Source organism: Anoplolepis gracilipes, chromosome 3 (assembly GCF_047496725.1).
Source record: "Anoplolepis gracilipes chromosome 3, ASM4749672v1, whole genome shotgun sequence".
NCBI lineage: Eukaryota > Metazoa > Arthropoda > Insecta > Hymenoptera > Formicidae > Anoplolepis > Anoplolepis gracilipes.
In genome coordinates this window covers 10033-33797 of record NC_132972.1, presented here as the reverse complement: position 1 = coordinate 33797, position 23765 = coordinate 10033, and the positions used below count along the sequence as shown (strand labels likewise).

Below are 23765 nucleotides of genomic sequence, written 5' to 3'. Positions count from 1 at the left end.
AATTTTCAATTATCTCGCTCAATACTTTCATGCACAGAATAATGAGAGAAATTAATTGGTGTAACACAGTTACATAAAAAATACATAATAGTTATTTTAAAGAAAAAGTATGAATATAATTTGCAATAAGCAGTTATATATTTTTTTAAAAAACAACTATGTTTTCTTTTACACCAATTAATTCTTTTCATTGTTGTTCTGTTCTGTGCATAAAAGTATTGAGATAATCGAAAACTGGATATTTTATGAGATGTTTTATAGTTTATGTAAAAATTATATGAAATTAAAGTATTAAACATAGTGTAAGCTATTCAATTTTTGATCATTATACTCTTATGTACATACACCTAAGATCAAAGTAATATGGCCTTATTATATATACCTTTTTCCCTCTTCGAGCCTTTTTATCAAACAGTTTCTGTTAAACAACTTTTTATAAAAAATTTTGTTCTAAAACTTATGGATTTTAAGATATTCTAGTTAGATTGATTAAAATAAACTATCCTGCATGTACACACACACACACACACTCACGCACACGCACCCGCACACACACACGCACACGCACACGCACACGCACACGCACACGCACACGCACACGCACACGCACACGCACACGCACACGCACACGCACACGCACACGCACACGCACAGGATACGTACATACATACATATACAGAGTGTCCTGTTGGTGAAAACCTACTAATTGGTGAAAAACCTACTACTGGCAGATTCTTGAGATCATTTGGAGACGATTTTTCCTCAGCGAAAATGTTATCAATAATTTCCGAGTTATAATAAGCGATTAAAAAAGGCGCTTTTCGCAAACTAAACTTTTTCAACTTAAAAAATTTCCTAAACTACATTCTACAGTTAATTTATTCAAATAGAGTTTACTCTAATAGAATTTTAATTTAAAAGACTAAAAGATATATAATGATAAAAATTGGAAACTCGCAAAAAATGATGACGTCCCTCGATATTTTCGCTGAGGGAGAATCGACTCTAAATGATCTCAAGAATCTGCCATTAGCAGGTTTTTCACCAATTGCAGGATATTCTGTATATATATATATATATATATATATATATATATATATATATATATATATATATATATATAAAACTTAAAATATGAATTTAGGATCTCAAAACAAAAAAAAAATCCTCTGGAATGCTTGCAAACACTTCGTTCAAAAGATATTGACATTTTTTAAGTTATAAAACTATAGAAATGTCGAAATGTCTCTGTTTTTGTTTTGAAAATAGAAAGTCATTGATAGGCTTTTGTTTTCTTGCAAAGAAAACTCCTTCTCATTATAATAGGGGTCCTCGACAATGCCCAGATAGCCAACTGTCTGTATGAGGTTGTTGTTTTATTGCCAACAATTATTGACAATAACCCGGGAAAAAAAGTTGGCCATATATGGATTTTGTCAATATCTGATCATGTCTTACCAAGTATAGTCATATATGATATTGTATGATAATTAAATAAAATCATATATCATATCAAAATCCATATATGGCCAATTTTATATAGACTTTTTTTTTTCCGGGAATACAATTATTGGCAACATGACAGTAACATGATTAATTATATTAATCAATATAATAGTAATATGATTAATCATGCTTGGTTATTTGTGTGGCTTAATATTCATTTTCCCGGAAAATGGATTGATCGTGCTGGGCCTGTAACTTGGTCTCGTTGTAACACGTTCACCGGATTTAACACCATTAGATTTTTTTGTGTGAGGTACTCATCTCAAGCAAAAGGTATATGAAGTACCTATTAATGACCTTCAATCATTACAACGGAAAATATAGTGCAAGCGTGCGAAGAAATTACGGACGCACAATATGCCAGTTATTATAGCCACTCGTTCTCTCATCGATAGGTGTAATGCTTGCTCCGAGCTGGAGGCTATCATTTTAAACAAAATATTTAATGATTAAATTATGATAAAGCAATAAAAAAATAAACATACAGTATTTCAACATTATTCATTACTATATAGTTCTGTAACTTAAAAAGTCAATACCTTTTGAACGAAGCGTTTGCGAGAATACTTTCAGAGGCCGCCTTTTTTTTCGCTTTAAGGTTCTAAATTTATATTTCAAGTTTAGCCGTTTAACCCGGAAACACTGTGTATATATATATATATATATATATATATATATATATATATATATATATATATATATACGTGTGTGTGTGTGTGTGTGTGTGTGTGTGTGTGTGTGTGTGTGTGTGTGTGAATGTGCACGTGTTACATTGCCATTTCAAGAATATTTGTTGGTTTATATTAATTAGGGAAATAGACAATAAATTCTACCTTCTCTATGTTTAGGATACTTGAGAAACGATATAGTAGTGAACACGAGAGAAAAGTTCGAAAAGAATCAATCATATTGACGCTTACAACAGCTATTTTTGAATCTATGATAAAAAAATTGGAAATAGCAGTTAATAATACAATCATTTTTTCATAATAAATATATTGTATATTTACTTACTAATATATCATCATTATAGTAAATCTATTTATATAATCTTAGATGGCTTTGCCTTTCATTATATTGGATTCTGAATTATCTACAGTTCTTACAACTAACGAGATGAATATAATAAACGATCTGTTATATAATATTGAATTTTGCTGTAAATGTTTACAACAAAATTGTGCTATCAGGTAAATAATATATACATATAATCTAGTAAAAAAAAAATATATATATATATATCGATAGACTTTTGTTTAGTACAAAGTTGCCTGAAACTAATATGTAATATCTGTGTTTATTTTATGTACAAATATATAATTTTTTTTAAACCTTAAATTATATATGCATTTATCGATAATTTTCTCTAATTTATAATAATTATAATTAAACATAAATATATTTTACACTTTAGTATCTATAAACAAGGAATCAATGCACATTCTAAAAAAGCTGTATACGACACATTTAGTTTCGACTATGTGGTTTACAAAGCACTGAAGGTTGTCTTTATCTATATTTATTTGATTTATATGAAAAATTCATTAATTTTTATTTATATATAAATAATAAATATCCATTTATACATTATTTATACAAAAATTGTTATAAATTTGTTAATAATAATATTGACATAAAAAGCGTTAAATTGATTAGTAAACAAAAAACTTGATCTTAATTTTTCATAAAAATAGAAGTACTTTATTTTCTTATGCCGTATTTTCTAATCACTTATTCTTTCCTTTTAGATTCTTGACAAAAATGTTGACATTCTTCATACGAATCCTCGCTATAAACATATTTCAATGTTATCAGCTTTGTTTCTGTATCACATTCGTTATTTTTTAGATAACATTTTATGCAAAATGCATCTTATATCAGAACAAGTGAAGAATAAAGAAATACATTACAGACACCTCTGGCATTGCCGCAAGAAATCTATGGACGATATTGCTAGTAAAATATAATTTTTCGCATACAAAAAATGATGTACAATCAAACCTGTATATACAGGGGTGAGGCGCTAGAATCCGGACAAAATTCGATTTGAAATTCTCGCTATATTATAATTCCGCCGGATGCGTTACTAATGTAGATACATGTATATGGGTAAAAAGTTTGTAAATAAAAAAATAACGGAACACGTGTTGCATAGTCTAGAATATAATCAAAGAACAACGATAATCGAAAACCTTCGCGCCGGACGGATACTGCTTGAAATAATCAATTTCTTCGAATACCCGCGATCAATAGTTACGACTTTGTACAAAAGTATACGGCTTCAGAGAAGTCTGAAGAAAAATCCGCCACTCTAGCAAAAAAGATACATAAACGGCAGAGAAGTACAAAGATGCCAGAGCTCATAAACAGAGTTCAAGAGCTGATTTCGGAGGATTCGAGGACATCTCTTCGAACATTAGCATACACTTTGGGGGTGAGCGAAAGAATTGTACGTCAGATCGCTCAAGAAGTGCACAACAGGACGGTGCACTCGCTCACACTAACCATTTGGTGCAAAATTGGCTTTCGGATAACGTCAAGCTCTTTTGGTCCAAGAACTTCTGGGCTCCTAACAGTCCCGACTTGAACTCCCTGGACTATTATGTATGAGGCGTTATTGAAAGGGTTACTAACAAGTCGAAACATCCTAATAGCCTAATATGGCTTTCTTCCGGACCGCTATTGAAGCAGCGTTTGCGGATATGTACCGAGCGTATTTAAAGGCTGCGTGCAATCGATTCAGAGATCGAATCGAGATGATAATAACGGCACAAGAGAGGGTTATATTGAATAAAAGGGATTCCGAAAAAACCTACCAATATGTATATAAAAGCATCTTTTATATGTTTCATATTGGATTTAATATATGCCTTTTTCGAAAAAATTTTTTTGTCCGGATTCCAGCGCCGCATCCTGTATATATATATATATATATATATATATATATATATATATAAGTATTGTGTATGTATCTCTTTTCTTCCTTTGGGTATTTGTAGTATCTACTACAGATTTGGAGAGACAACGGATTAATCATAAAAGAATACTCAAAGATGTAGTCAAACGATATAGGAAAAATATAATTGCTATTAATGAAATCGATAAAAAGTGTAACGAAGACATTATAAACAAAATGTATATCTACTTAAAAGCTATTCTTATATATTGTACAATGGATATAAAATGTAGAATTTTATTGTTATTATTATTATTATTATTATTATTGATTAATACAGAATAATTTAATCTAATTTATTTACAGTTTTTTGTGTTGTACACAATGTTAACTTTACAATAATTCTCTGTTTCTTTAAGTACAACATCTGCTGTAATAATTATACAGATTATTATTGATCGTTAATTATATACGTGTTACCGATCGTTAACTATACGTATAAAAATTTTTTATCTTTATGATTTATTTTTATAGTATCAAATATGAGAAGAAACAATTTGTTTTATATAAAGCGTGGGAATTCGAGCAAAATGAAATACGATTAGCATTGGAAAATGTTATAGATGACTTTGGATCCTTAAAAGATATAAATAAAAAATTGGTACAAACTAACCGTATACGCAAGTATGTGTGCATAAAATTTGAATAGTTTTCTTGTAATTATATATTCGTGTACAAATTATATAATCATTGCCAGTATAGATTAATGATTGAATCAAAATTATTGGCAATAATGGCTAAATATGACATAGAAATTGGCAGTAGATATCGAATGTTGGAAGAACTCAATGAAGCATATCAAAATGACAAATTAGGGAAACATACAATGGAGGTGATTCTTGCATAGATAATTCATATGTATTATGTAGTATATATTTATTATTATCACACGATATACTTAAATTATAGGAAGAGATAAAACGACAAGAAGCATATCTTTCTGTCAAACAAAAAGAAAAAACACATTTCAATGAACGTTTACCTACGTTTATAGATGAACAAGAATATTCTGCACGGATTATCCAACGTTGGTGGCGAAAAATTTTCTGGAATAAAGAAGCAAAACAAATGGAAGAAATAGAAAAATAAGCCTCCGAGCGTACGTATTTTTCATTGTGTTGAAATGCAATTTATATATAAAATTTGCTTAAAACTCCTCGTTGCAATCTCATATGAATATTGAATTACGGCGTCAAATATTATATAAATTTTTTTCTTTTTTTGTTGTAAAATATATCGAAAAAAAAATTATTTTTTTTCGTATGCTATTACCCACATACCATTCTCCTATAATATACATACGTTAATAACATATATGTATAACGAAAATATTCTTTTCTAGAGTGAAGCTAATTTATTAATTAATAAATAATCATAAAATTCTTGTTCAATTGTTTATTTATTCTTGATCAATTTATTTGTAAATATAAAATAATATACATGGAGATTAAAAATTGCATTTAAATGCATTTCAACGAAAGATATTAAGATATTTGTATTTTTTGATTTTATAAAATCATATCTATTGAATGCAAATAATGGTATTATACGACAAGAACTAATTTATTTCAACATATTTTACAAGAAAGAAATTCGCAAGATTTCTCACTTTTGACGTCATAATAATTCAATATCACTACATTGAAAAAAACAATAAGAATCTTAAATGACTTGTCATTGATATTAAATTTTATGTATTATATATCTATTATATGTATATATACAATAATAAATTATTATGTATGTATTTTTAACAAAATTATATAAACACGTAAAACAACTTTATTTATAAGTAATAAAGTCTTGTACTTATTTTTCAAAATTTGAATCTCTAATTGTTATACTCAAAATCAAAAGAGAGAACCGCACGTACACGAAATATGAAATATATATTATTTTCAATAATTTAATCTAATTTATTTACAGTTTTTTGTGTTGTACACAATGTTAACTTTACAATAATTCTCTGTTTCTTTAAGTACAACATCTGCTGTAATAATTATGCTTTCGTATGTATATATCCAATCACATGGTTCAATATTATAATTTAATATTTCTGGAACATTAAATATAGAAGTACTGTATGTGTGTATGTGTATATATATATATATATATATATATATATATATACACACATATAATGTGTGTGTGCGTGTGTAATAAATATATAATAATTACACTGGAATCTCTCAATAATATACCGCGAATATAGAGTTTACAATGAAGAGGCCATGCCTACATGTCGATTATGTACAAGTCTATTCCAGGAAGATCAACAAAGAGACGGATATATTCTGTTTTAATCGTAGAACCTCCAAACTCTGTGAACGATATATTCCAATAGAATAGGCTTGTCACATATATTCTACAGGCCATCAATTCTAAATAGACCCTGTTTACGGTCTACTATTTCGAGGTTTCAGTGTATATCTATAATAATATGCAGAATATTTATAACGCGATCGTTGAAAATATTGAAATAGGCAACTGAATAAATGCGTATAAATATTTAACATTAACTGCGCGGATAGATATTTAACATTATGAATACATATATAATATTTTTATATTCGAAATATTAATATTTTTACATGTCCATTGATTATCATATAAATTTCGAAAACATGAAATGTATGAAATGTATGAAAGAGTTAACATTTATCTATCTCATGATCGATTTTTTACCCATTTAAAATTTTTTACTAAAGTTTATGTAACAAGTATACAGAATGCAAATAAAAAATGATATGCGTTAGATTCTTGTATCTTACGCTTAATGATGTAAAGTGTAAAGTATAATTATGTCAGCAAAATAATGGAACATATATGAAAGAATTTGAACTGTCTTTTTTTTTTCTCTTCTAATAATCTCAATGTATAAGTTATTTTACTTTGCTCCCCAAAAAATTTTACTTTGTTCTATATTTAAAATAGGTATAGATGAGATACACGTTAATATATACTGTGTGCGCGCGCGATACACAGATAAATGAATTATTAAATAAATAAATAGATAACTAAATAAATAAATAGATAATCAAATAAATAATGTATATTAACTGAGAAATAAAATTTAATTAAAAAATATATCTTTTATTTTTGAAATAATTAAAAACAGTTTCTAATGTAAACTAAATTGATATAAAATCTATATACTCTCTATCTCTCAAAATAAATATAATTACAGAATTCTTGGTCTTCCTTACTATAGTTACATTGGATTAAGATGTCAGAAGCGAGAAATCATTTGAATGTTCTCCTCGCATTATACATATACATCGAGATAAATTATCTTTTCATACACTATCATATTTTATACATCTAAATAAGTACGCATAAAATGCTAAAACTCCTCTCTCTCTCTCTCTCTCTCTCTTGTTCATTCGTAGATCAATGAATAACTTTAAATTCTAATCATCACTGTCATAAAGTTTATTTTTGTTGGAAATGTAGGAAATGTATGTACAAATGTGGTAATGTACAAATAAATTGAATTATATAGTCGCCAACTAATGCAAGATAATGAAAAGAAAAGATTTTTCTATGTTTTCTCACTTTTGATATCATAACACATATAGTTGTAGTGAGGAACCAAGAAGCATATTAAAGGTTTAAAGTTTAAATTTAAATAGACTCGCAAAACTATTTCGCAGATTTCTATATACTTCTATAAAAATTCAGGCGGTTTTATCATATTACGTTCAATCAATTTATCTCTCACACATTTACGTTACAATATATATATATATATATATATATATATATATATATATATATATATATATATATATATAAATTACATATGCGTTCATATCGTTAGAAGTCCTAAAAATATTCTTGCAGATTGACAATATATGTATTTGTCATTTACATAATCACATTTGGACAATACAGATAAATATTTATAATTAAAGAAATCTTATTTTAGGCATGCTGTGCATCATTTCATCAATGCGGCGTAAATGTTCAAATTAATCGATACATACATACATACATACATACATAGCGATACGTCATTGGTATATATGGGATTATACTTTTCACAAAATGTTAGGTGCGAAAAGAGGAAAGATAATAAATCTAATAAAACAATTATTATGAAACACATCATATCAAAAGATATTCTAATTCTCCTGTATTTTCACATATAAAACACATACATTATGTGTATGATTAACAAAATATATAACTCTGTCATTCTAACAATAAGAGCAAAACTGTTTCCAACGATAATATGTAATGTGGCCTATATATATTTGAACAATTTTGTTTAAACATTTTTTCTGACTAGAGAGTGGTATTAAATTCTAAACTACTATTGAAATAAATGACTGACTTGAACTAATCAATTCTGTACATGTATTTAGAAATCGTGATTCTTAATACAATATATTCATTAATGTGTAATAATTAATGTGAAAATAAAATATCTTAAAATATGAAAAACGTTCTCTGTTTTTTGCCTAATTAGAGTCAATTATTCTTGATATTATTAGAGTATGTTTGATTATTCTATTCAATCTAATCCCGATGTGCAAGATGAAAATGTAATTTTTTAAATCATAAAATGAGACAAAATAAAATAAACAAAACAAGATTCTACAATTAACTAAATTTAAAATCGATGTTATATATGTATTATCAAATCAATCAAATATGATAATACTTTTAGATGTCACAGATGTATAGTATGAAATTTAACATACATTAAATTTTATTTTGTAAAAAATAATTATATCACACAAGAACACAAGTTTTTATGTAGATTTTCATAAAGATTATTCATATACACATATTTGCAATTCCTTTATTATCATTAACAACTAATAATAGATCGCAAAATGCATCGTAAAAAATGTGAGATCAATAGTATTGTATTTTAGATAAATTAATGGAGGTTTTGAATTTTTTTCGTGAAATTTTCTACAAGTTGCTGTATTGTTTTAACAAAGTTTATTGATAACTATACACCAATTATTAAAACCAAGATAAAATTGTTTAAGAAATTTTTCTTTAAACAATTTTTTTTTAAAGAAATTTGTATTAAATTTAAGTGAAAAATAATAAGGTTTTATTATTTATTTATTAACGTTTCAAATAAACGTCATATACCTTTACAATAAACTACCGTTGAGAATAGCAGACTTAAAACTCATCAAAATACTTCCCTTCTATTGATACTTTTACATTTTTTACATTCTCTTTGTGTAATTATTAAAGTAAAATTATATGTTAATTTAAAAGACGGATGTTTAGATTAAAATATCAATAATTGTAACTGTTAATTTTATCTAGAATTTATTCTAAGAAAGTAAAAGAATTGATCATGTTTATGACTGAATAATTTTATATCTTGTTAGTATAAGAATTTATATATATCTTTTATCAAGGCTCCATCTTATTTTATATTCTTCACATATATATTATAATTTTTTAAAAATTTCTAAGTTTTTAAAGATTTTATTAAAAAGGAAACAAAATACTTTACGAGTTTGAAAAATTTAAATATAAAATATATTTTTATCCGTGTTTAAGGAATTGTAAAGTATTATATTAGTTTCTTAATGGAAAATGGCGCTACAGGATAATATCTATTTAACTCGGACCATTTGAATAAATGTAATCCGATAATTATTCAAGTTTCTGTGTGTATGTGTGTGTGTATGTATTTTGTGTGTGTACACACACACACACACACACACACACACACACACACACACACGCACATATATATATGTATATATGCATCATATAGAATATAATAAAAAAATAAAAATAATTTAAAAAAATAATAAAGACTTTGCATGTAAGAAAAAAAGAAAGAGAAAAAGAGGAGTCATTATATTAAACTAACTGCAGCATCTATTTTATCAAAACAGTGAACTTATGATCTATTTATTAATAGACTATTGTAAAGATCCGGCACTAGAAATATAAATTGAATGTCCGTGTGATAATTTTCCATGTGCTCAGTCTACCATCTGGATGGTCCGGTGTCAGTTGTAGCTGCATTGGCTCCTACAAATGGATTTGTAGCAGCTGCTACATTGAAATATCATATTAGTCACAAGAAATCGTTAGAGCGCTACTTATTTATTTTATTATTATCTGAATATTCTTTGCAGAACAAAATTTAATTATCAAATATTAGATAATCGAGAAAATATAACACATACTTTCTGCAAATAGAAATGCATATATCACACAATTGGTATTATAATATTCATATTATCCGTATTAAGTTGATAATTTATAAAATTGCATTAAACATTTTATAAGTGTATGAAATTTTATATAAAATTCCATAAAAGTACCATAATTTTTTCATAAAACAAAAAGCAAAATTAGAATTAAATAATTTTAAAGAAATGTGTGTAATATATTATAAACGCAATATCTTGTAGGGTAAAATTTGACTTTTACAACTAAAAAAATTTTTAACAATAAAAAAAAACAAGATTATAATTGGAAAATGATTTGCCGCTTGGTTCACATTTAATTCGGAAAATAAATAAAAAAGATAATTTATATAAAAAATCCTGAGAAGAAGATAATTATATTCATGTTATGTTTATGAAGAAAATTTAGAATAGACATATCTAAAATATACGATAAGTCTTAAAGTTCTTTTAGTAATAAATTTGCTAGTCGCTGAATACCAAATATTGTACCTTAATAAAAATACAAAATAGATATAGATTATTTAGATAGAGATTATTGTCAGTTGATATTAAAAGCGATAATAGTTGCAATATTTAGCTGTTAGTTATTTCATATATATATATATATATATATATATATATATATATATATATACACACAAACGCACACACACACACACACACACACACACACACACACACACACACACACATATACATACATACACGCATTTTTACATAATTTCTAAATCAAATTTTTCATTTATCACAAACTTGCTTCACTAATTATTGAAAAAAGACACGTTCAACATTAAAAGTATGTAAATTATAAATAAAAGCAGATATGTAAAGATTGCATTAAAAATTAGAAACAAGAATAAAACATAGAATATACTAAAAGTAATAACGAAAAAAATAACAAAAGGTATGTACAATTATGTAGTGTATTTTTGATTATGATAAAATTATTATTAATGTGAATACACTTAATATAAATTAAGAACTTTTCAGAAAAAAATTATGATAATAATTACAAACAATTAACAAAAAAAATTGTTACATAAATATAATATAATGTAATATTGTTATATTTTATATTGTAAAAATGCAAAGAGGAATGATGCAGCACACAATATACACAATCGTTTCATGTATTTGTGTGCGAGCGCACAACCTGCACGCACATTCAGCAAATAACATATGCACACCCCTTCTTCGAAACGCGCGCTTATTGGCCTTTTTAATTAATAATATAAAATATTTTAATATTTTGATATAGTTTGCAAGGTCTGTGAGTCAGAATGTTCAGATGTATTTTCACTGGCAGAGTTGCTTCGTTCCTGGGACGGGGGAATGCATATGTTTTTTTTTTTTATTTGTTGAATGTCGGATACATACACACACGTACGCGCGTATGTGTGTATATCAGTGAACTCTATCCTATACTGGAAGGGCTAGTCCTTTGTTTAAAAATGTTAAGAGCGAAAGAGAAGAAACAACCATCTCCCTCTTTTCCTAAATCTTGTACTATACGAACTAAAAAACATTAGCTTATTCTTTTTATTGCAAATGTGCAATAAAAACCTTCACTATAACTACTTAATAAGTATAATATCAAAGAAATTATAAAATGGAAAAGAAAGACAAGATTAACAATATAACAATATTGTGCAATAAAGAATTGTATAAACTATAAACAATATGGTTTACAAAGCAGAAAAGATAGAAAATCATTGACCAATCAGAATTTGCTAAACAAGGAGGGAGATGGCCGTTTTTTCTCTCTCGCTCTTTACATTTTTAAACAAAGGACTTAGCTGTTCCAGTTTAGGATAGAGTTCACTGGTGTGTATGTGTGTATATACCTAGTAAGCAAAATGTTAGCAATTATATCAGTAGACTGACAACAGATTTGATCAACACATGAAAAACAGGCTGACATCAAATACGTCCGCATTCAGCTTATGATCTCTTAACAAAGCCTGCTCACAAAATCTAACAGCAGATTGGCGACAGAAACCGAACAGAATCCGCTAACGTGACTTGACCTTAGATTATCAGTAGAAATCGAATAAGATCTGCGCGCATGCGAATTTGATTGAGCAGAAACTGCAGTTTTTGCCCATTTATATAGAAGGATGCATTTAAATGGATTTAAAGGTTCTCGATATTATTTCTGTTTCTTTAATTTAAGAAAAAACTCAAGAGCAATATAATGTCATATAACAATAAATTAATGACGATAAATTTTTGTCAAAATGATCAATTAGACGTTTTAATAAGTTGGGTCTCATGAGATTAAAAAATTACGTCGATAGTTGCAACTACGAGACGTTAATTTCTAACGTTTTTTTGACAAATCATAATATTAATATATAATAATACATATTAAAATACAATAATATAGATAAAACTATACCTGAACCCTCTATGGAAAATGTCAGAAATTAATTATCTGAAATTAAACTGATAGAGAAGTAGTTTTTACATTTAGCCACATTTTGCAGGCTTATACGCTCATAACAAAAACTTGATTACATCAGGTATAAAAAGCCAATAGCATGTCGCATAGATTAATGACATAAATTAAAGCTAATGAACTAAAGCTACAGATATGGCTTGATTTCTGCTGCCGATTTATCATAAAATTACGTGCGCGCAGATCTTGCTCGGTTTCTGTCAAGTCACATCTGATTTTTGCTACTAATCTGTTAACTGATTATGTTAGCAAGGTTTATTATATTTCTGTTGGCGTTCTGCTGACATCATATGATATCATATATCAGAATAAGTATTAAATCTGTAATGTTTTTGTTGACATAATTTCTAGTAAATTACTCAGCAAGACCTACTTTAGCAGACTTGACTATTAGGGTATATATACATATGTGTGTGTGTTTATGTGTATGTGTATATATATATATATATATATATATATGTGTATATACATACGTATATGTATATGAATAAATGATAAGATGTGAGACTATAAATTTCATTAAATTATTATTAAACATTCCTTTTTTTGGCAAATATGTATGATACACACACACATATATTGGCATATAAAATTGTGTGGTTTCTGCAGTAAAACTAAATACCTAATTAGAACACATTTATACGTGTTATTTTTACTATATAAATTATACAAGAACGGCAAATTCGTAAACAAAAAGTTCTTTTGAAACATTTTAAGTATTAATAACAGTCTTTCACTTCAGTGATACTTTTCAAATAACTTTAAAGACAGATACATGATATAAAGAACAATGTTATTTTTTCAATGCAGTTTAATAACTTATATGAATAAACAAGGAACTATGCTTAGTTTCTTAGTTTCAAGTTGGGCTCCCCAGTGAACAGCATTGAGAGACATGATTAGAATTGTAGAACATCAAAAGTATTAAAAGAGTTCCACAACCTTATAAAATAAGAGCTTCTAAGTTAGAGGCAAAGTTCGCTATTATATAACCATGTATCACTGGTCTTGTCGAATTTTTCTGTGTTTAGACTTCAATTAGGCAATGAAGACCTTTTGTTTTGTACTTTCCTATGAATACTCTCCTATTGATTAATATGACTCATGATTATTCGGAGGCACAAACTGGGCATAGTTCTTTGCTTTAAATTAAAAAGAAATTATAAGAGAAGTTCAGCTAGAAAATTTAAACAGAATGCCATTAAAATTTTACATTGTTTTTAGAAAACAAGAAAAAAATCTGTGATTATCATTAGGTTTTTAGTTTTTATACATAATTTTGTACAATAAATTTAAATAAATAAATTTTTAAAAAATAATGATCTTAAAACGCAATTATATGTAACCAGAAAATTAATTTAGCATAATCTTTTTCGATGTGTTAAAATCGTCATCGATATGAAAGCCTATAAAATATATCAAAATTAACGAACAGAATGGGCAAAAAGAAAAAAGCAAACATTCTTGGATTGTATAATTAATGGCAATGTATAGAAAGTAACAACTTATAATATATACTTTCTACGTTCAAGAACTCGTAATACCAGTGGTATAAATCACACGTTCACCACCGCTGTTTAGATTCGTGCTTTCGTTAACTGTTGATGTTGGTGCCGCTGATCCTGGTGCAGGCATGGCAAATATAGGTTGTTGTATATTAGATGCATTTTGCGATGCACCACTTTGAGGTTGAGCTGTTACAGCATCATCATCACTCTCGTCTTCCTGTGAATGCATATTTTGAATATCGAAAAATACATGCAACATTTCCTCTGTTAGGCTATTTATATGTGAAAATAATTAATCTGAAATGTTTTTATAATTATACATTTTTACAATAATAAAAATTTATTATTTATTCTCTAATTTTATATATTGAAATAATAAATAATTATAATTCTTTTATTTTGCATACAATTATATAGTTTTTTAAGCAATTAAGAAAATCAAATATAATAATAGTAAAAGTATTATACTAATAGAAAAAAATTATGTTCTCTTTTTTTTCCTGATAGAATATTCGCCTATGGTATACAGACCTGGATCTATACATATATTATCCCTAAAATACTAAATGCTGTAATATAAAACATTTTCCGCACTGATAAATAATTGAACATTTTAGAACAATTAATTAAATTGAGTTTACCTGGCACAATTAGATATTAATTTAACTGTTTTGCTTTCTCTCTATCTTTATTTTTATGTAATTTTAAACATATTTAAATTAACTTAATTTTTAATTTTCTCTGGTAAATATCTTGAAAAATATAGAAGATATAAAAAAAAGTTTCAGTTGTTTGACACGAAGGAAGATATAAAGTAATGCTATCAGTTTAATCTTGGAAAGGTGTTTAGAGATCACCTAAAGGTCACTTTTAATTTTTTCTATTTTTAATAGAAACTCCTTTCTTTCATTCTATTTTCTCGTAGTTTACCTCAAGCGCTTTTCAAAGTATTATAATACAATATTGTTGGCATTAGTATTAGCCAAGATACACTATTCAGAGGTCGAATTTACATTTCTGTTGTATTTCCGTGTATGTATGTATATATATATATATATATATATATGCACAAATACAATAGAAGTGTAAATTCGATTGTGCAACTTTCACGCGTTACACTTTGGGTTATAGTTAAAAAGAGGGGAAAAAGTAAAAGAATGTTACATTTAAAAAGATTGCAGCAATTAGTTGTAATACAAGATTTTATACAATCGGCTTATTAAATGTTTGCCTGTCATATATTTAATTAATGTAATCTTTCTGTCTATTTTAGTTAGAGAAGCAAATATTTTTTATAATATATAACTGATATTTAAACGTATGAATTTTATAGTTAGACGTGATTTTTGGTCATAATATTCTAACTTTTTACATAAAATATTGTGAGAAAAGGATTTTATAAAAAAATTAGGGTAATTTCACTTAAAGAAACTAGGTTGACCTCCGTATAACCTTGACACATACACCTAATGTTATCTCATTGGTACCATTATATGTTTCTTTCAAAACTTTTTTGTGAAATATTTATTTTTAGAAACAATATTTTTGGAGATAAAAACTTATCACGCTTTATTTTGTCCACCTTGTATACTGTGTGCATGTGCACGCATGCACGTACATACACAGATCATATATATATACAATATCTTCATTTCATTGTTATATTCATACCAAGTCAACTTTAACTATATATATATAAATTTATTTATTTATTTGTTTGCTTTTTAAATTTAAATAATGTTTACTCTTTATTAATTTGATTTGCTAATACGCAAAAGGATAATGTAAAATAAAAGTAAAGATAAATTTCATAATAAAAAATAAATATGTAAATATATTATATGACAAACTACTATAAAATTTAGTTAATATAAAATTTAATTAAAGCTCTTATATCAGCAGAAGAAAATGAACGATCTAGAAAACATAGAGCAACATTATTTTTTAATTGTCTGATTCAGATGTATAAAATTCTGTCAATTAACTTTTAACATAATAAAAAAACAAATAAGTTGTTATGTTCCTTTGCAATAAATTTATATTTGCAATGTTTCTTCTAATTTTTCCATGTATAATGCATAATATAATGTTTATTTTAAATATAAGAATTATATTACTATAATAATAGATATAATTCATCGGTATTTGATCGAAAAGATACTGTATAATTTTTCAAAAGAGCTATTACAGGATGTTTAAAAAATAAGTGGACAAACTTTAACATTTAAATATATTCTACTCACAGTAAGGATGGAAAAAAGTCATACGGACTTGCAAATTTTGCTCATTTTTAAGAAGCCATATCTCAACTTATTGTTAGGGATATTGTAGGACATTGTTGGTTAGTGCGTTTTAATGGGTAAAACCTCGACTTTAAGATGAATAAGGATTTTAGTTTTCACAAGAAAAATAGTTTTATGAGGCGGACAATACATCCTTATCCATCTAAAGTCGAGCGCGTTAAAACGCGCTAAACATTGTCCTACGATCCTCCTAAGCTGAGATATGGCTTCTTAAATATCGGTAAGATTTGCAAGTTTTAAAACAATCCTTTAATTATTTTGCGTAAGGTATAAAAATTCAAGGGTTAAATCGGGAATAAAGAATGTGTATATCATACCATTAGTAAATAAAAGGATAATCCATGAGATGTTGATGCGAGATATATTGTGTATTGTAAATAAAAAAAAGGTATATAATTATTAATATACTTGAAAAAGAAACGTTTCCGTACGTTTACCTACGTTTATATGACTTTTTTCATCTTTACAGTAAGTAAAATATCCTCTTAAAGTTTGTCCATCTATTTCTAAATATTTGTATTAACCTATTTCTAATATTCTATATATTTGTATGATATTGTAAAAAGATTAAAAACCGTTTAATATTTTAATCGCTACAAGAAATAGTAATAGCTGCAAGAAATAGTAAAAATTACAGTCCTATATGTAGTAAAAAACTTAATAGTAAAAGTGAATCTTTAATGAAAAAACTGCTATTTCTAATAATTACAAGTATGTCATGCAATATTTTGTACAGAAATATATGGGAGCTACAATAATTTACCTTTCACATTGCTCATAAAGGGAAAGTAGTGCGCGCGGATATTATAACAAAATATATTAATACAAGAACTACTTATGTATAATGCGGTGTAAATTCATTCCAATAGTTTAACAAAAATAAAAATAAAAAGCATTAAAATTTAAGATTAATTATGTAGCAAAAGGAAAGAAATAAAAACTAAAATTTCGAGCATTATAAAAACTTACCTTGCCAAAACTTCTCGGTTGATTTGTTACAACAGCCTCTGGATTCGGGTTCCGCTATAATACAATAATAACATAAACAAAACCGCTAAACTATGTATGCCTTTCCATAAAACAAAACATAATTTGTAGCATACGCAATAATAAAAGTTTATGCACTTTTTATTTACAATTTCATTTCACGCAAACAATATAGATACAGCAATATTAAAAGCTATATCTATATAAGAACTTGTAAAATAAATAGATAATTTTGTTTGAAAATAAAACAAATTAAATAAATAAGCAATAATTACAATTGAAATTATACATATGTTGTATATATTACAAAAAACTATTTAAAGAAAAATACTGAAACTTTTTTGTTTCATGCTATGTATAACATAAAACAATTTTTTTACTTTGGTGATACAAATACATTAGAAACAATATTAATCCTTCGTTAGGCGCAATATCTAATAGATACAAATAGATATTATTTTAAGCCATATTACTGCACACTGCGATTTTTTTATCTATTGTAATATTTACGAATTTGTTCTTTACTGTTTTTGATATTTTAATTTTAATGCCTGATATATTAACATAATGTTAAGACAAAGTTGTTTTAAGAACCAAAGAAAAATAAAGAAAAAATATTGCGCCTAACGCCGGGTTAAAACCGTATACATGTGCGTGCACGTGTGTATGTGCGTAAGTATGTGTGTGTAATATACTTATCGTTAATATATTAATCGTAGCCAAAAACATCAAGAGTTGTGCAAAGCCAATACAAAGCATCTATGGTGCCCGATAAAAAAAAGACAACAGACAGTACTTGCAATTTCAAGATAGATACAAACATTTATGCGTACGTTGATCGTATTTAAGTTGCATGAATTCCTTGAATCATTTGTCTTCGCAATTAGGTATCTACTAAAATATTCTTTCCTCACTGACATGCTTTCCAACTGTATCTCGAAAATTTGCACAAATGTAAAAGAATAAGACAAATATATATTTTTCATATTTTTCAAATTTAGCTATGCGTGTATGTGCACGCATATATGTAATTAAGTTAATGTACAATGATAATTAACAATATTGGTAAACTTAAGTTATAATGTACAGGATTTAGAGATTATTTTATCTTTTTTGAAAAATATTGTTTCGTCAATTAAAAATGTTGATTACAGAAAGATTAAAAACATTAGATCTATTTTCACGTAATTAAGTTAATGTACAATGATAATTAACAATATTGGTAAACTTAAGTTATAATGTACAGGATTTAGAGATTATTTTATCTTTTTTGAAAAATATTGTTTCGTCAATTAAAAATGTTGATTACAGAAAGATTAAAAACATTAGATCTATTTTCACGTAATTAAGTTAATGTACAATGATAATTAACAATATTGGTAAACTTAAGTTATAATGTACAGGATTTAGAGATTATTTTATCTTTTTTGAAAAATATTGTTTCGTCAATTAAAAATGTTGATTACAGAAAGATTAAAAACATTAGATCTATTTTCACGATGACACATTAGTAGTTTTTCTTTTAAACCGATTGTCAATGCAAAATTTCAAAGTGATAAAACGTATTGATTAATGTTTATCCTTTAAATATTTAATCAAATATTTTATTTTTTTACATTTAATGTTAAATAGTCAAGAAGTATATATTTGAAAATAAGATTGTATTCTATAGATTTTTTGTATTTCTAATTGTAAGATAGAATAAAATTAGTTAAATTTACGCTTGGAATATCATAAAATCGATAGACTTTAGACATTAAAAGTGTAAAATTTGAAACGTTCTTAATACATGTTTCAAGCAAAGGGTTTAAGAAGTATTCACATATACACACACACACACACACACACACACTGTGTGTGTATAATTGATCTAATCACACATGCCGAAGTCTATAGCATATTTTTTTGTCTCTTACATAAATTAAGAAACAATTGCTTGCACCATTATATAATGGGTGCATCCAGTAGCAGAACCGTTCAGTGAGCAGTTTTTTTAACATTGATATCTTGTAAAATTCAAATAGGTACAGAAGAGCATATACCAATTACGAATAGTTGCTGCTGAACACTGCGAGCGTTCAATGAGCGATTGTGTTACTGAATCCAGCACCCATTGTAGGTCATGCACTTATGAGCAATGTGTTAAATGACTACATAAAATTCGCTCTTTGAATATTACATGCATGGGAAAATTCTGGATTAAGTTTGAATCATAAATCATATAAAAATATATGTATAAAACATTATATCTCGTTTTTTTTTTTTTTACCTAATTCTTTTTGTATATTATTATGTAAGAAAATAAAATAACAGGGATATAAAAAAATATTTGTATAAAAGAAAATACTACCGAAATGCATATGAAAATAGAGATACGATATGCAACTAATTGCATACTTTGGATATATAATTATATCAAATATTTTTCATTTATAAAGAAAATAACATCGTTAAAAATAACAGCTTATAGATGTTAAGTTATTGTTATTATATTGTATTTCTGCTGATAAGAAAAACTTATATTTTTTATTCTATAATTTTAATTAAAAAATAATAGTTAAGGGGATACCAAACTACCGACCGAGTTCTAACCTAACAAAATAATTTATTTGCTTAATATAAAAGTTGCAATTTTATATACATAAAATAAAATAGGTTTTTCCCTCTCAGAATTGCATGAAAGAATATTTGTGAACTTTTAGAAATGAGCTTAGAAGCCTAGATAAAAAGTATTCGTCTGAAAAAAAGTTTTACTACACATTTCTTTTCAGGCAAATACTTTTTATCTAAGTTTTTAAGCTCATTTCTAAAATTTCACAAATATTCTTTCATGTAACTCTCAAAGAAAGGAAAACCTATTATATTTTATGTGTATAAATTGCAATTTTTATATTAAACAAATGTATCTTTGTGTTAGATTAGAACTCGGTCGGTAGTGCGGCATCCCTTTAAAATATCATAAATCAATAATAAACTTGTCCAAAAATGACAAAAATAGAAAAAGAAACAGATAGTTCTGTAGTCGGCTTGGTATGATAATATATAAATAAGAATTTTCTTATTTAGCTAATATATAATATATAAATAAGATTTTTCTTATTTAACTAAATTTGTATGTTTATATTTTATGTTAATAAAGTTCTTTTTGTTATTATATATTTATCATTTAGTATAATTTGCTTTTTCTCATATGTATTTAATTGTACGGTTTTAATAAAACCTATCAAAGGTTAGGTTAATAAGAATAATATAAATATTTTTTACCTGCAAATTATGGTATGCACCGCTATCTTCAGGGGGAGTTGGTTTACATTTACCGCAACAGAAATTGCAACAGCAGCAACAACAGCAACAACAATAACAAGCGGTAATTAGTCCACAAAACATGAACAGTGCCTGAAAACAAATAAATATATATTTGTAATAAAATATTACAATGTTTAAATATTTAGTATACCATTCTTAATCATTCATAATTTTACTTTATAATTACTGTACTATTCTTAATCATAAAAAAATATTGCATATTGAAATGCAATTATCAAATAAAAAATTTTAAAAAGTATGCTCTTGATAATATTTTATATATTATCTATAAAAAATATATGTAAAAACATAAATTACACCATTACATGTATATAAATATTTGAAAAAAATTATCTTACTTTAAAAAATTAATTATAAATTATATCTTAAAAAAATATATTTTCAAATTAATCTTTACTCTTACCTTACACCATCCAGAAGTGACAACAAAATAAGCATTAACATTTTCTTCTCCAAACTGCTCCGCAACATATAGACCCAGAGATCCATAATTATCGTATATGTTACGTTTTGTTAGATCAGTCAATATAGCGTGCGCTCTATTTATTTCTTTAAACTGTAAATATACGATATAATTACAAAGAGAAAATATTGTATTCTTTTGTAGATTTAAATTATAAATAAAAGTTGTCAATATATATTGTATCGATATAAAATATACAATAAAAATAAATTTACATAATATATTTTATATGTAAATATTTATAATCCGTTGAAAAAAAAAAAAAAAAAGTAAATTTACAAATCTTTAAAATTATTAATAAATTGCTACTAAAAATTATATCAAAAGTTTTATAAAAGAGAAGTATAAATTCGAAATTGTAACTGGAACAAAAAATAAATATTTTAAAATTTAAATTTTATAAAAATATATTTTTTATATGCTTTGAACAAGATAGTGTTGGAAATAATGGCATATTTCTGGATTCGCAAAACATTAACTCCTAATTTTCATATTATAACTAGTATTGAAATTGGGAAGAGAGATATGCCCTTCTGTTATATGAAATAGAATATAACTTACTCAATATATTTATTAAAAATATTTAAGTTAGATAATAATTTTTTAAAATTTATTATAAATTTAAAAAAATGACCTTTTCAGCTGCCTCTGGATTGTTAGGATTTTTGTCAGGATGATATTTCAGAGCCAATCTTCTATATGTCTTTTTAATTTCCTCGGAAGTAGCAGTTTTTGGAATTTCCAAAATTTGATAGAGGGAATCCCCTGCAGTACTGTAAAGAATAAATATATATATATAAATATCAAAAGCTAGATTTTTCATTATAGATTGCGTATTTTACATACTTTTTAACGAATCTATTGATTGCTAATTAGATATATAATATTCGTTTATATTGAATACCTTGGAAGACAAAAAAATAAATTAAATTGACTAATTCAAGTTGCAAACATTATTTTACCTTTTTATATTTAAGCTATAATTTTGATATTAGGTCGAAACATAAATAAAGAGAATGTATATAAAAATTGAAAGAAGACAATACCGAAAAACGAAAAAAATTATACACAAAAATACAATACTTGGTCAGAATACCTGTGATAACCTATCAACCATATTAAACAAATTCATATTTGCAAAAACATTATTTCTCGCATGCTTTTAGACATTTTACAATAAACTATATTCAATCTGAATAACGTACATTATTTCTTTTCGTTTATAAAATTTCTACTTTTGATATAAATAGGTGACAACCGATAAAGAAAAAAGAAAAAAATTGTAGAATGTTTGAATTTCATTAGGATTATTACTTATAATTTATTTTCGAAAGAATTAGGTGTATTAATAATCAGCGAATCGAATAATTTAATAGGGCAAACGTGGCGATAAAAACCGATAAGATATACAAGCAGCCATCACATAGTTATAACATCGGGCGTCTTTAATGTCGCGGTATATTTTTTACTTACGACATTTTTCTCCTATCCATGGCGAATGATACACCACGAATTTTTCAATCTCAATTATCTAAACGATAAAACTTTTTTTTTTTTTTTTTTTTTCTTCACTAGATTTCTACGGAACGATACTAGGCGAACATTTTTCTAAGTATCGTATGAAAGTACGCGCATTCTTTTCAGCAAAGAATATTTCGGAGCATCATCAACATCACACGAAAGGTACGATTCAATATTTTAGTTCCGCTGATCAACGCAAATGCGCCAAAACGGCGCTGGCAGAACTCTGACTAGAGAGAAGCTAGAGAGACTCTTGAACAGAGGATCGCAAAAGCTCGATCTCGTCGCTCATTGGCTCCCACACTGACGAGATGTTATTAAGGTGCCTTTTCATGCTGACGCTCGACGCTCATTTTCAGCGTCAAAAGACATCACGTGACCAAAAATAAAAATACCAATTCGTTAATTTTGATCACGTGACCTGTTTTGACGCCAAAAATGAGCGTCAAGCGTCAGCATGTAAAGACACCTTTAAAGGCCGATGGTCTTAAGGGTCGACAGGATCGGCGAGAAAATTCCAGCGTCACTGTCACCAACATTGAGAAATGAATTCT

At 26.5% G+C, this 23765-nt stretch overlaps 1 protein-coding gene across 6 annotated transcripts; it reads right to left on the bottom strand.

The window, feature by feature from the left end:
- Positions 1-9360: 9360 nt before the first annotated feature.
- Positions 9361-23402, bottom strand: LOC140663618 (dnaJ homolog subfamily C member 5). 6 transcript variants are annotated; one of them, XM_072887878.1, is made up of 8 exons: positions 23164-23401; positions 22325-22463; positions 21631-21783; positions 21165-21296; positions 18722-18829; positions 17883-17936; positions 14621-14827; positions 9361-10504 (listed from the first exon to the last, which is right to left on the bottom strand). In XM_072887878.1, the coding sequence occupies exons 1-7, from the start codon at positions 23181-23183 to the stop codon at positions 14630-14632; spliced, it is 804 nt and encodes a 267-aa protein (XP_072743979.1). In that variant the 5' UTR covers positions 23184-23401; the 3' UTR covers positions 9361-10504; positions 14621-14629. The 6 variants fall into 6 exon arrangements, with proteins under 6 accessions (XP_072743979.1, XP_072743978.1, XP_072743977.1 ...); XM_072887877.1 differs by having other exon boundaries at positions 9363-10501; positions 14647-14827; positions 23164-23402; XM_072887876.1 differs by having other exon boundaries at positions 9370-10504; positions 14647-14827; positions 23164-23400.
- Positions 23403-23765: the final 363 nt, after the last annotated feature.